Below are 13,115 nucleotides of genomic sequence, written 5' to 3' on the forward strand. Positions count from 1 at the left end.
ATCAATGTAATCTGAGAGAGCTACATAACTCATATACATTTCTTTCAAAATTAATTCTGGTAAGGAAAAGAGTGTTTAATATCTGAGAAAGTATGAATTTTGTAGAAATTATCTCTAGATAAGGACATATTCAAAATTTACAGACTCGGCAAGTCTCAAAGTCTGGACACAGAGTATCAGCTGTTTTGATATAGGCTACCTTTGAAAATTTAGTACAAGCTCTGTACTCTATCAAAGTTATCAGAGCTGGCCTTGAACTCAGAGACCTGCCTGCCTCTGCCTCCCAAGTGCTGGGATTAGAAGTGTGTAGCACCATGCCCAGCTAAGCTTCTGAAATCTTGTTGATGAATGTATAGTTCAGAGTGTACATTCTGTGAAAATACTTAAACTTTAAAAATAACCATTCTCTCACTTTTAGAGAAAATATGCTATCTGAAGAGAAACAAAGGATCATGCTCCTAGAACGGGTGAGCAGACTCTCTGAAGTACTTGTATAATATCATGACTCTGGGGTAAACATTTAAATGCTTTTGGTTTTAAAAACATTGCATTTTGGCTTGCATTTATGAATTATGACTTTATATGATTAGTTTGAGAAGGCCTGTCATTTGTGTTCTTAGTAGCTGAATAATTTTACGATCAGGTCTCACTATGTAACTTCTTCAGTGAGTGACATTTCTAGAAGGCAAAAAGGATTTATTTTATAAAATTTTACCTAATAACAGCTCAGAAAACAGCAGTATAATATCAATAAGAATTTCAACATTTTTTTTAAAAAAAAAAGTATATTTTAAGATTTATTTTTATTTATTTTATGGGAATGAGTATAATGTAGCTGTACAGATGGCCGTGAGCCATCAAGTGTGTGGCTGTTGGCTCCAGCATAATTCACTGTAGCTGTCTTCAGACGCACCAGAAGAGGGTATCAGATCTCATTACGGGTGGTTGTGAGGCACCATGTAGTTGCTGGGATCTGAACTCAGGACCTTCAGAGGAGCAGTCAGTGCTCTTACCTGCTGAGCCATCTCACCAGCCCCAAAGTAGATTTTTTTTTAAGATGAGCAAGAATATAAAAAATTAAGACTGAAGTAATGAAGTTTTTTGGTTTTTTGTTTGTTTGTTTGTTTTTGTTTTTTGGGTTTTGTTTTGTTTTGTTTTTTGAGATAGGGTTTCTCTGTGTAGTCCTGGCTGTCCTGGAACTCCACTCTGTAGACCAGGCTGGCCTTGAACTCAGAAATCTGCCTGCCTTTGCCTCCCAAGTGCTGAGATTAAAGGCCTGCGCAACTACTACCCAGCAGTAATGAAGTTTTTAATAATAATTGGAACGAGGAAGGAACTTTCAGTTGCATACTGAATTGTATACATACACCCACAGAAACACAAATACACCAAAAATAAAAGGATAAATATTTTATTTGGCAATTTTTATGAATTAAAAGTACTTTGAAAACAGAATGAACCCTCAGTGGCTAGTTTCATTCGATTCATCCATTCATGAAGATTTTTATCAATGTCTTTATTATATACCAGCTTAGGAAATAATCCAGAGCTAAACTGTCCAATTTAACTCAAATGTATTAGCCATTCTCTTCCTGTTTTGTGATTAATATCTCAGGATCACACAAGTTGTAACAATATGTTGCAAATGCAGGTTCCACCTCTGAGCTAGCAAATTTGGGTGGGATAAACGCAGCATTTATTGTGTGTTTATAAATTATACAGCTAATGACAAGATTTGAAAACTTAAGGAATCAAGTTTTAGGATAATATATTCAGTATTCTCATTCTCACTAAAATGGTTAGTGATCAGAACAGTTAGAATAGACTCTCTGGATGTACTCTATTTGAAGATGAGAACCTAATCATCCAAGGTTGAACCACAGGTCTGTTTTCTCCTTGTAGACATTGCAGTTGAAAGAAGAAGAAAACAAGCGGTTAAATCAAAGACTGGTAAGAGTTTTCTGGTTATGTCTCTTCTTAAAAAATGTACTTTTGCATTTTGGTATAGACATGCACCTAAAGGGATATATCCTTTTCTAATTTTGTTTTTACACTTACTAGAATGGAGCATGTGTGCCATCATGGTGTCAGTGTGGAAATCAGAGGACAAAATAAATTTTGCTGCCATGTGTGTCTGGGCATTGAACTCAGGTTATCAGGGTTGGTGACACCTGCTTTTAATCTGCTATGTCATCTTTCTAGCCCAGAATGTATGTGATTTATTCATATTCGTGCTTGTTAAGCCATTTTGTACATTTGCCATCACTGGCTCTCAAGTGATAGAATCTGGTCAGGGTTGCTACTTTGATTGATTGTAGAATCACCTGTTCGGCCTTCTTTGTAGATTTATTAATTTTGTGTGTATGAATGTTTTGCCTTCATATATTTATGTGCAACTTGTGAGTGCATGCGGATAGTTGTAACCTATCACATGGATTCTGGAACTGAACCCCAATCCACTGTAAGAGCAGCCGTTGCTCTTAACCACTGTGCCATCTCTCTACCCTGGATCTTGTTTTTCTTGACTTAAAAAGAGTACATTGTACTAAAAATTTAACAAAGTAGACTGACTTTGTTACCTTACTTTGATACTTAGAAAAAAAAGAAAAGAAATATTAATAATATTTAATTTAATTTATTATTAAGGAACTACTATTTCAGCATCCTACTTTAGAGGCAGTCATGTTTTAATAGAGCAATTACTTAATTTCCCCTAAATCAGATTGAATTCCTAGCACCTAAAATAGTTATTTTCTGATAATTGCATATTTTAAAGGAGACATAGTTTCAGGCTTATGTTTAGTGGTTAAAAGAGAAAGAGAGAAAGTTTTCATGCATATACCCATATATCACAGTCAATATGTGGAGGTAATAGGTCACATTTTGACATAGGTTCTTTCATTCTACTATGGTTCCAAAGACTTAATTTAGATCACCAGGGTTTATGCAACAAACCCTTTTACTATATATTTTATATTTTTCCTTTCTAAGCTTGGTAGGCTTGTTCAAAACACTCTTCATGAGACTTACCAGAAAACAAAGTCTCTGCTGGGCTTTTTTGAGATTTCCTTTCTCAGTGTAATTAATATAAATCTCTTTACCTTAGCCTCTTCAGACAAGGGCAAAAGCAGCCACATTCTTTACCAAAATCCCAGAAAACCAGTCTCTAGGCCACACACTGACATCCTTCACTGTAACCTCTTAGGCCAGGTCTGTACAGTTCAAATCACTCTCAGTAACAAAGTCTTTTATATTCCCCCTAGGATAGCCCTTTAAGCCCCACTTAAAGATATCCATAGCTTTACAAATACAAAAATCCCCAAATCTACATTCTTCCAAACAAAAGCATGGTCAGGCCTTTCACAGCAATACCCTACTCCTGGTACCAACTTCTGTTTTAGTTAGGGTTTTATTGCTGTGAAAAGACACTGACCAAGGCAAATCTTATAAGGACAACATTATATTGGAGCTAGCTTACAGGTTCAGAGGCTCAGTCTATTCTCATCAAGATGGGAGCATGGCAGCATCCAGGCAGGCATGGTGCAGGAGGAGCTGAGAGTTCTACATCCTCATCTGAAAGCTGCTAGCAGAGTACTGACTTCCAGGCAGCTAGAGTGAGGGTTTTAAAGCCCATGTCCACAGTGACACACCTATTCCAACAAGGCCACACCTCCAAATAGTGCTACTCCCCAGGCCAACCATATTCAAATCATGACACCAACTGAGCCATTTCACTAGCCCCTGCAATTTGTAACAGTGAACTGAGTGTAGTGGCATACATCACTAATCCCAGCACCCAGGAAGCAGAATGAGGCAGGCAGATGTCTATGAGTTCAGGGGAGTTCCAGGACAGCCAGGGCCACGTAGAGAGACCCTGTCTCAAAACATACCACAAACAAATAATATCAGTGAAGCATCCCTCTCTGTTTTCTTTTTTTTTTTTAGTTTGTTTTGTAACAGGATCTCTCTAGATGACTCTAATGCATAGTCCTACCTCCAGAGTATGATGATTCCAGCTAGGCATGTGCCACCATTTATTACCAGCCTCTGTTTTCTTCCTTTGCCTTCACACAAACAACAACAATTAGATGTTCTATACTGGTAGTATTACTAATTATTAAGGCTTTAAAGAAGAGTGGCCTATTCCAAATGACATCACGCAATACATTTTTTATGGAGAGTCCCCAAGGGAATAATAAGCCTTATTTGGCTGAGATTTTTTACTAATATTTTGTTGCTTTGTTTTCATATAGGGCAGTTTGGTTCAAGAAACGTTTTAAAACTGCTTTTGTATAGCATGTAGAATAGTAGTAACCAGAGAAGTAGAGATGTTCCCATGTGACCCAAAGAACTAGCACATGCAGCTAGATCTGGTGTCCAGAGAAGGATGCATTCCTGCACATTTACTGTCTGTACACAGAGGCATTGACATGTGTTTCTCCAAGTTTAGATGCTTTTTATAGAGTGAGCTTTTACAACAATCTGAATAAAATTGAACATGTGTTAAAAATGACTTAACTTCACTGGTAGGATATATGTCACTTTCCTGGATAATATTATCAAATCTCTGAAAGGCCTTTTTTTTTTTTTTAAAATATGGAACGCTTCACCAACTTGCGTGTCATCCTTGCACAGGGGCCATGCTAATTTTCTCTGTATCGTTCCAATTTTAGTATATGTGCTGCCGAAGGGAGCACTGAAAGGCCTTCTTAGTCAGATAATTCTGTTACCAATTCCTTGCCTTTGTACAAGATAGCGTTTGGAATGGAGTAGATGAAATTTAATGTACTAATTTAGATTTCAGTGTTGAATTAATGAATGTAAATAAGTATGAATGTATATACATGTTGCCTTTTCAGCTTGAACACAGATTAGAACATGTGTGACAGCAGACCTTTCTGATGAGTATGGCACTGTGTGTGCAGCTAATGCATGATTCTCCTTTTATGTCTCAGATGTCACAGAGTTTGTCCTCAGTATCTTCAAGGCATTCTGAAAAAATAGCCATTAGAGAGTAAGTATCACATTTTTTTTTTTTTTTTTTTTGGTTTTTCGAGACAGGGTTTCTCTCTGTAACCCCGGCTGTCCTGGTACTCACTATGTAGACCAGGCTGGCCTCGAACTCGGAAATCCGCCTGCCTCCGCCTCCCAAGTGCTAGGATTAAAGGCGTGCGCCACCACCGCCCGGCAAGTATCACATTTTTATTTTGTGGGTTTTGCATCAAATTGCTAAATTAATGAAAAGGTATTATAGTCACAATGATTATTAGACCCATGCTCTTTGAGCCAAGTGCCTTGTGCATGATGGTAAGATGAAAATTCATTGGAAAGCAAGGTTTCTCACTGCTCTCCTGGAGCTTTGGGGACTGTATTCTGAGTTACCCCATTAGAGTTCTATTATTCACACAAACACCCAGGAAGCTTTTCTTGACACTAGCTAATATTTCTGCTGAGTGTCCACTCTGCAAACATCCTTAGCTTCTTCATCCTCACTTCAAATCGGAAGATCTTGATTTTAGGTCGATATGCTGCTTTTCTCCATTTTATGTTTTTTATGTGCTATAAATTCAGAGTATAATTTGAAGTTTTCATCAGTCAAACAGTTTAACATTGCTTTCCTGGACCAAATTATGTCATAGAAGTAGTTGTCTCCCCCAGGCTTGTTTGGCAGGAGCTTTGGAATAATAAAGAAAAGCATCATAGCAGCTCAGTGAACCCTGTTGTGCAAGAATTACTGAAATTGACACACTGACTTGGTTTTCTTAAGACAAGAGTCTTACCATGTAGCCCATTCCTGCCATGCTGCCTCAACTGTTAGGATTAAAGGGGTGAATCACAGTACCTGGTTTGTGGATAAAGCATTTGTGAAGACCCTTATTTTATTTATAGGAGATTTTTGTTATTAATTGGTTTGAAGGATTTTGGTTTGTTTTGGTTTATTTTATTTGTCTAGGGTTTTTTTTTTTTACAAGTCTCAGATATCCTTGTTCTGGCCCTAGCATCTCAGTTTTATCTTCTCTAGGATAGGATAGGATACGATACGATACGATACAATAGGATACGATAGGATAGGATAGGATAGAATAGGACAGCATAGGATAGGATGGATAGCTGTCTGCTTAACCAGCTGTGTATTCAAATCATTAGTCTTCTAGAGACAAGCGTATTAATGTTACTGCCTCAAAAGATCTTTACTTCCTTTTAATACATTAGGCTTTGGTGTTCAGCCAAAACAATGCTTACCCCATAAGTGTAGCAGTATTTAAAACTCTTCATAGACTGTGCTTGTACACGTAGTCCCAGTACTGAGAAAGTGAAAGCAAGAGACAAAGTCAAAGGCCAGCCTATTCCAAGACACTGTGTCCAGAAGAGGGAAGGAAAAAGGCTTCATAGCTGACTTTGTCAGCTGGAGAACCTAGCACATAAAATTACTCTAGTAACTAAACCTGAGGTTGATCTTCACAACCTGTAAATATTTTGAACATGGTTTGAGAGTTAAACACTAGTTAAGTATACATGTAGGTAGTTGTAACTATTTCTTCCTCTGCTATTGAAGGTCTGTATTGAGCCTTCCTAAGGCCTGATTCAGCACATGGACGTGCTTCAGTTGCTTTTTCTTTTGAAATGAAGAGAATCACACCTAAGAATTGAAATTCCAGAAATGTTTCTTGGTGTAAAATGAAAGATTGGGGGAAAAAATTAACCTATGACTAAGTATTTTTTCCACTGCATTGCAAGCAGTGGGCATAGAACCCATAAACACTGAGCCAACTGGATAGTCTCAAGGTGTAGCATGTGATTAAAAGACTCTCCAGGACAATAACCTACTTCTCCTTAGTTTTCAGGTGGGAGATTTGGTTCTCATCATCCTAGATGAGCGGCATGACAATTATGTGTTGTTTACTGTTAGTCCTACTTTATATTTTCTGCATTCAGAGTCTCTTCCTGCACTGGATCTCAAACCAGGTGAGGGAGGTAAGTGCACATACACTTCTAGAAAGTAAGTACTAATCTTGAGTGGGAGACATTTATTCCCTCCTCTTGTCATTAGGAAAATCTGCCTTTTTAAAAAATGAAATCTAGATTAGGTACATATGGACTTAACTGGTAATTCTGAATTTGAGTATAATATTCTACAGTAGACTGCTCAGACTGTATATATATTAAAACATGATATAACCTAATAATTGCAGTATTACTGTCAGAATTTTGATGTTCATTTTGTTGATTGAAACTACCTGCAGTTTCACAAACTGGGTTCTCTCAGAGGAGGGAACAAAGGACCTGAAATAGAGGATTCGAAATGCAAAGAGAAATCACAAAGTCAAGCTGAAATAGCCCAATCAAGACTTCACTTTACTTAGATAAGCCAGGGTTTTTATAGTCACAGGAGAAACCGAAACCAAATCTCTAGATTACATGATATTTGCATAACATAAACACTGCAAAAAAGGTTCAGGTGCCGAAGTCCCCAGGTTTGAGAGATCTTCAGGCGGTAGGTGAGCTCAGGCAGGTTCTTCAAAGAACTGACAGTCTGCAGAGAGCATTTCTCTTAGCTCCCCAGGTGGTAGCCTCCAAGCAGAGACTGCCAGAAGTCTGATGGCTGAGGGGGAAGGGGAGGTAACAGTTGATAATTAGTATATGCTTATTTGCTCAAAGATATTACCAGTGTTTGCCAAATAGGTGGTTTAAGTAGTGCCTTTCCTGTACTATTTATGATTTGTTTTCCTACCTTGTTCATTTGTTCATTGAGTCATCATCACCATTATTGTTTTATGGAGTTTTATTTTGTAGAAACTGAGCTTTGTTCAACATGCTGAGTAACAATACCCATTATTTATTGGCTCATTAAAGAGTTCAAAGAGAAGAGAATAGCTATTCTGGATTCTTAGACTAAATAGAACTGCTTAGAAAATTAATTTACCAACCCAAGGGTGGTGGAAGATGCCTTTAATAGCAACACTCTGTCTCAGCAGATACAGTCCGACTTCTGAGTTCTAGGCCCAGAGTGTGTTCCAGGACAGCCGGGATTACACAGAGAAACCCTGAAAAGAAAAGGGAAATCAGTTTCCCCACATGATCCGTGGGCTAGGGCAGTGTCGCTTGACTACCCCATCGTGGCTTTTGATGGATGACCCATTTATAATGTCCGTGGGACAGCAGTTATATAACCATGAAAAGTGAAAAGATAAATTTGTTTTCACCTTGAAATTTAGGTAACAGATAGCATTTTTCTTACTGTATATTTCTGGATATTTGACACAGTCTCATATATCCCATACTGGTCGCAAAGTGTCATGCATCTAGAACTCCTGATTCATCGCCCTGTACCTACCCACTGCTATATTTCCAGGCATGGAGCACTATGCTCTGATTCATCTTTCTGCCCTCTGGCCTTGTTCTTGTTTCACTTGTTTCCTTGTATTTACTTAAGGGGTGTTTGGGGATCAAACCTAGTGTCTTGTGTCTCTAAGTTTTATCCCAGCTCTTTACATTTGTAGATGAAAATAATTCAAACTCAGATTTACCTAACATTCTACCTTATTTCTGTTGTTTCTTATGTGTTTTTCTAAACATGTACACTTAAAAATGTGCACTACTAATGTAATAAATTTTAAAACAAAGTGCTTGTTTTCTCATTGGTGTTCTGGTCTTGGGCATTCTCAATATCTCCCCAGGAAGCCCACCTCTAGACTTTGGTTTTATTATTAATTGCTCACTGAGGCCAAGCTGTGTTGCTGTTGCTGTGCTAGGCAACACTATCATTAGGTCTTTCAGTAGGTGGCAGTGTCGAGTTAGTTATTGGTTCATGACTCCTACTTAGATTACTAGTGTTCCTTGAATGAGTGTTTTAAAAAGCACACGTATTTATGTATTAGAACACACCATAGGTTTTTTTTTCTTCAATAAATAATTTGGGCTCAGTGATTTTATTGGTTTTTAAAGTGCTTAAACATCCTTTTGAGAATACCATTATTGTTTTGATTCTGAAGTTTTTTTTCCATGAATGAACTTTGAAAAAACATTACCAATTTATTTATTAGCTTCAGGTGCATCTAGAAGACCCTGGGTCCTTGGGAAAGTAATGGAAAAGGAATACTGTCAAGCCAAAAAGGTAAGAACTGTACCCTGTAATATTACACCTAGGAATTTTATTATATGGAAATAGTTACTAGTGTTTTCTGATTTTTGTTCACCTGGAGCTTGAATTTTATTAAATTGAGTTTAACCCAGAAACCTAGTAAATATTGCTATTTTCTTTAGATAGAAGAAATAGATTTGCAACAGTCCATTCACTTATAAAGGGGAACATCCATTGTAACTCATGTTGAAAGCACTAGAAGCAACAATGAACTTTATTTATACAGTTGGTCTGTACTTGTTTTTTTATATGCTACACCATTGATGAAAGATGCTCTCAAGTCTTTATTTGGAGGCTAAAAAAATGAAACTGACAAGCCAGGATTGATAGTACACCTCTAATCAGAGCACTTGAAGCACTGCAGAGACAGAAGGATCTGTATAGTTCCAAACCATCCTGGGCTATGAATATATGCACATGCTATCCTAGCCTTTGTAAGACAAGGGAAGGAGGGGTGCTACAAATTTGAAGCCAGTCTTGTCCGCCTAGTGAGGGCCAGGGCATCCAGGATATATAGCCAGACTATACTAGAGAGGGAAGGGGATAGCTAAACCATCCTCCCCACCCCCAACACTCATTAATACTAGTTTATTCTCACTTGGTCAGGAGCCTGTTTTTTATAGTTTGGTACAGAATACAGACTCTACATCACTCCCTCTCCAAGTACTCTAGTGGGAAGCAGTATGGTAGAAGGGTACTTGTAATTTGGTTCAGTCATTCAGTGACTCTTTTTTTTCTTTCCTTCTTAGGCACAAAACAGATTTAAAGTTCCTTTAGGGACAAAGTTTTACAGAGTGAAAGCTGTGTCATGGAATAAGAAAGTATAGCCACAGAAGAAATCTCTACATCTCATACCATTTTCTGATTTGTCCTCCGTTGCTGATAAACCACTCCAAAAACAAGTGGCCATCCTTTTTTACAGAAGTCAACATAACGATATACTTCATTGGTGGACTGTACTTACCTTTTAAGTCGCTACATCTTAGGCACAATAAATTTATTAAAATTCTTGGCTGAATTGAAATGGTTTTGTTTTATTTCCACCCAAATAACTAGAAATGCGGACCAAAGTAGATGTTTTCCAAGGGCAGAGCCTGCACTGTGGCTTGTGACTAGCCTCATTAATTGCCTGTTAATAAACATTAGCTGAATCGTTACCAGTGTTGCTACCAGCATTTGTCCTCTTGTGAATCAAGAGTCCTTGCACTCTTTAACATGTTCTTTATAAAATGTATAAATCCTTCCAAACTATTTAAAGAGGAGTGTTATTGCATGCAGATAATCGTAATTTTCAGTTTGCCTCAGAAGACTGCTAAAGCAAATTTGTTCATTTTTTTAAAATTGCCCTTTAATGTTTCAAAAAAAATAACAGTGTAATTTGACTGACTTTAAGATCAGCCATAAATAATGAGTAATCTTTAAAAGCACTTTTCACACCGATCATCTGGGCTCCAGGGAGGAAGAGTCCGTACCACTGTCTTTTCAAGTGCAGGACTCAAGTCTCTCAGCATCTTAGGACTGTTTCAATAAAATCATATCGATGAACTCGCAATTCATGGGTGAGCTTCAGAAGAGGAGATGCATTGTATATATAGTAACACTTAGAGGTCATTTAAATAACAAAAGCCTGTATTGTAAAGGACCTGTACAATTTTAAGACAATAAACAATTGAAAATGTAAATGTGTGTGCCTTTTAAAGGTTACATTTTTAATATATTGCGTGATTGCTAGGAAAGGTGAAAAATGTTCTGTATCAAAGAGAAACATGTTTATTAAAAATATGTTGTTTGTATCCTATGTAACAGGGTGAAGTGGTGTTCTGTGGAACAGAACCATGTAAACGCAAGGTTTAGAAGCCGGCACTGAACAAAGATGTTGAAGTAGCTAGGCTAGTTGATTGGAAAGAGTTTCTTCAGGGTTGTTGTTAGGGAACAATAATAAAATGATTCTTTTTCAGAAATATTTAATTTCTTCATAAAAATAAGTTGGATATTTTTATAAATGTGTAATCTAATAGAATGAAAATGGAATAAACATCATAGTGTATAGAATACCTAATTCAGAACCATATTAATGAATAAACGAACAAATGATTTCATACGTTTCTATTCAGTCCTTCAATGACATCTTTACATATAGACTACAAGTGTAACAAATGACTTTATGTATTTTTAAACAGTTGTACTTGTGTTTGAGTCTGCTAGTGTAGTCCATTTAACTTAATTGGTGCTCTTCAGATTTAATATATGGTTTTATGCTGTGGAATTATTGTGTGCTCTGACACACTAAATCTCTTTCATTAATACTGAGCTTTAATGTTGTGTTCGTTGATTGTTTTTGTTACATAGTGCTTTCGTATTTATCTTACCAGTGTTCATATATGTTCCAAGCAAGTGAGAACTAAAATGATTTTGTTAGAAAGAAAAAATTTCCAGAAACCTAAATTGATTGAGTTCTTGGTATTATATAATTAAAAGCAGTATGGACTTTGCAGCTAGAATGCCTGGCTCTCAGTCTCATAAAGTTCCAGAAACAGACTCAAAACAGGGCAGTGAAACCTATGTAATAAAGTTTCCACTTTCAATGCAAATAATTTTTAGGAATGTGTTCAGTACTCAACATGTCAGCTATTGTAAAGGTTTGTAACTTTATAGGAACCCCACGTTTCAGCATCACGGGAGGCCGAGGCAGGAGTACTTGAGCAACAGGGAAAGAGCATCTGAAGAGCAGGCAGGGGAAAAGGGCCTTTACTGTGAAGTTTTTTTAAGAATGCTTATGTTATATATGTTTATTGTGATAGTGATAATTTGATATAATAAAAACATTACATATGCCTGGCTCACGCCTATAAGTTCAGAACTCAAGCATTTGAAGCAAGAGAAGACCCCGTGTCTCAGAGAAAAATAAGTAAAAGCAGTATATAGAACTAAAATTAATACTGTTTAGAAAAAGTGAATAAGGTATAAAAGTAGTTTTTAAAAAATATATTGTAGCCCCTAATGTTTCTTAGTTTGTCACAATTATACATACTTTTTCTTTCTTTTTTCTTTTTCTTTCTTTTTTTTTTTTTTTTTTTTTTTTTTTTTTTTTTTTGAGATAGGGTCTCTATGTATCTCTGGCTTTCCTGTAACTCACTGTAAACCAAACTGGCCTCAAACTCAAAGAAATCCACTTACCTCTGCCAAGTGTTGGGAATAAAGGCATGCCCCCCCCCCCTTCTTGAAAAATGTGAATTTCTATGTCCCCTTCATTCTGTTTCTATGTCTCTTTAACATCGATGTTGCAAGTGATCAAAAGTCTGAGCTTGTTTTTTTACATTTAAGAACAAGATATTAAAATCTGATAGTTATAGTTACCTTTCTGTTGGCTGTTATAAAATCAAGGCAACCTATAGCAGAAAGGGTGGTGTTTGGCTTATGGTTTCAGATGTCCATGATGATGATGGAGCAGAGGTGGCAGGTGGCAGATAGCTAGCAGGAGGAGCAGCAACTGAGAGATGACAGCTGAACTGGCTTGTATGTTACCAGGTTCAACTATGTTATATTACTGGCCCCTCTGGATCACAGCTTCTGTGTGGTGACCCCGAAGAAACACTTCGAGAAGATTTTTGCCTCCATGATGCTGGCCTCTTTCACATTTGATTCTCAATCCCCTGCCAACCATAATCAATTGTTGCAACAAAGATTTCATGTTAGTGAAGCTAGTCACTTTCTAGTCACACAGTTGATTGATTCCTAGTCACAGCTGCACAGACACCACAGATTCAGATTTCCCCAGGTCAAGCCAAGATCCCAGCATCTATACTGCTCGTACCATTCTTTATCTTCTAAGCTCTCACAACAACCCATTAAGCTCTGAACACTTCCTGCCTTAGGGTTTTACTTGTTGTGAACAGACACCATGACCAAGGCAACTCTTAGAAGGACAAAATTTAATTGGGGAAGGCCATTTCATAAAACTCTACCAAAAACA

At 37.1% G+C, this 13,115-nt stretch overlaps 1 protein-coding gene and 1 non-coding gene across 3 annotated transcripts in view; one reads left to right on the forward strand and one right to left on the reverse strand.

Moving 5' to 3' along the window:
- Rb1cc1 (RB1 inducible coiled-coil 1) overlaps window positions 1-11,241 on the forward strand; it is a 70,233-nt gene extending 58,992 nt beyond the window's left edge. Inside the window, exons 18-23 of one of the 2 annotated variants that reach the window (XM_031366768.1) lie at window positions 419-467; window positions 1,903-1,950; window positions 4,956-5,014; window positions 6,839-6,975; window positions 9,045-9,115; window positions 9,892-11,241. In XM_031366768.1, coding sequence (XP_031222628.1) covers window positions 419-467; window positions 1,903-1,950; window positions 4,956-5,014; window positions 6,839-6,975; window positions 9,045-9,115; window positions 9,892-9,969 — 442 coding nt within the window. In that variant the 3' untranslated portion in view covers window positions 9,970-11,241. The remainder of the gene's footprint in view (window positions 1-418; window positions 468-1,902; window positions 1,951-4,955; window positions 5,015-6,838; window positions 6,976-9,044; window positions 9,116-9,891) is intronic. The other variant, XM_031366769.1, reaches the window with a different exon arrangement.
- On the reverse strand, window positions 4,591-4,697 carry LOC116089521. The gene has a single exon (XR_004118327.1). It is a non-coding gene; the product is annotated as a U6 spliceosomal RNA (small nuclear RNA).
- Window positions 11,242-13,115: the final 1,874 nt, after the last annotated feature.

The sequence above is a fragment of the Mastomys coucha genome, unplaced genomic scaffold (genome assembly GCF_008632895.1).
Source record: "Mastomys coucha isolate ucsf_1 unplaced genomic scaffold, UCSF_Mcou_1 pScaffold14, whole genome shotgun sequence".
Classification (NCBI taxonomy): domain Eukaryota; kingdom Metazoa; phylum Chordata; class Mammalia; order Rodentia; family Muridae; genus Mastomys; species Mastomys coucha.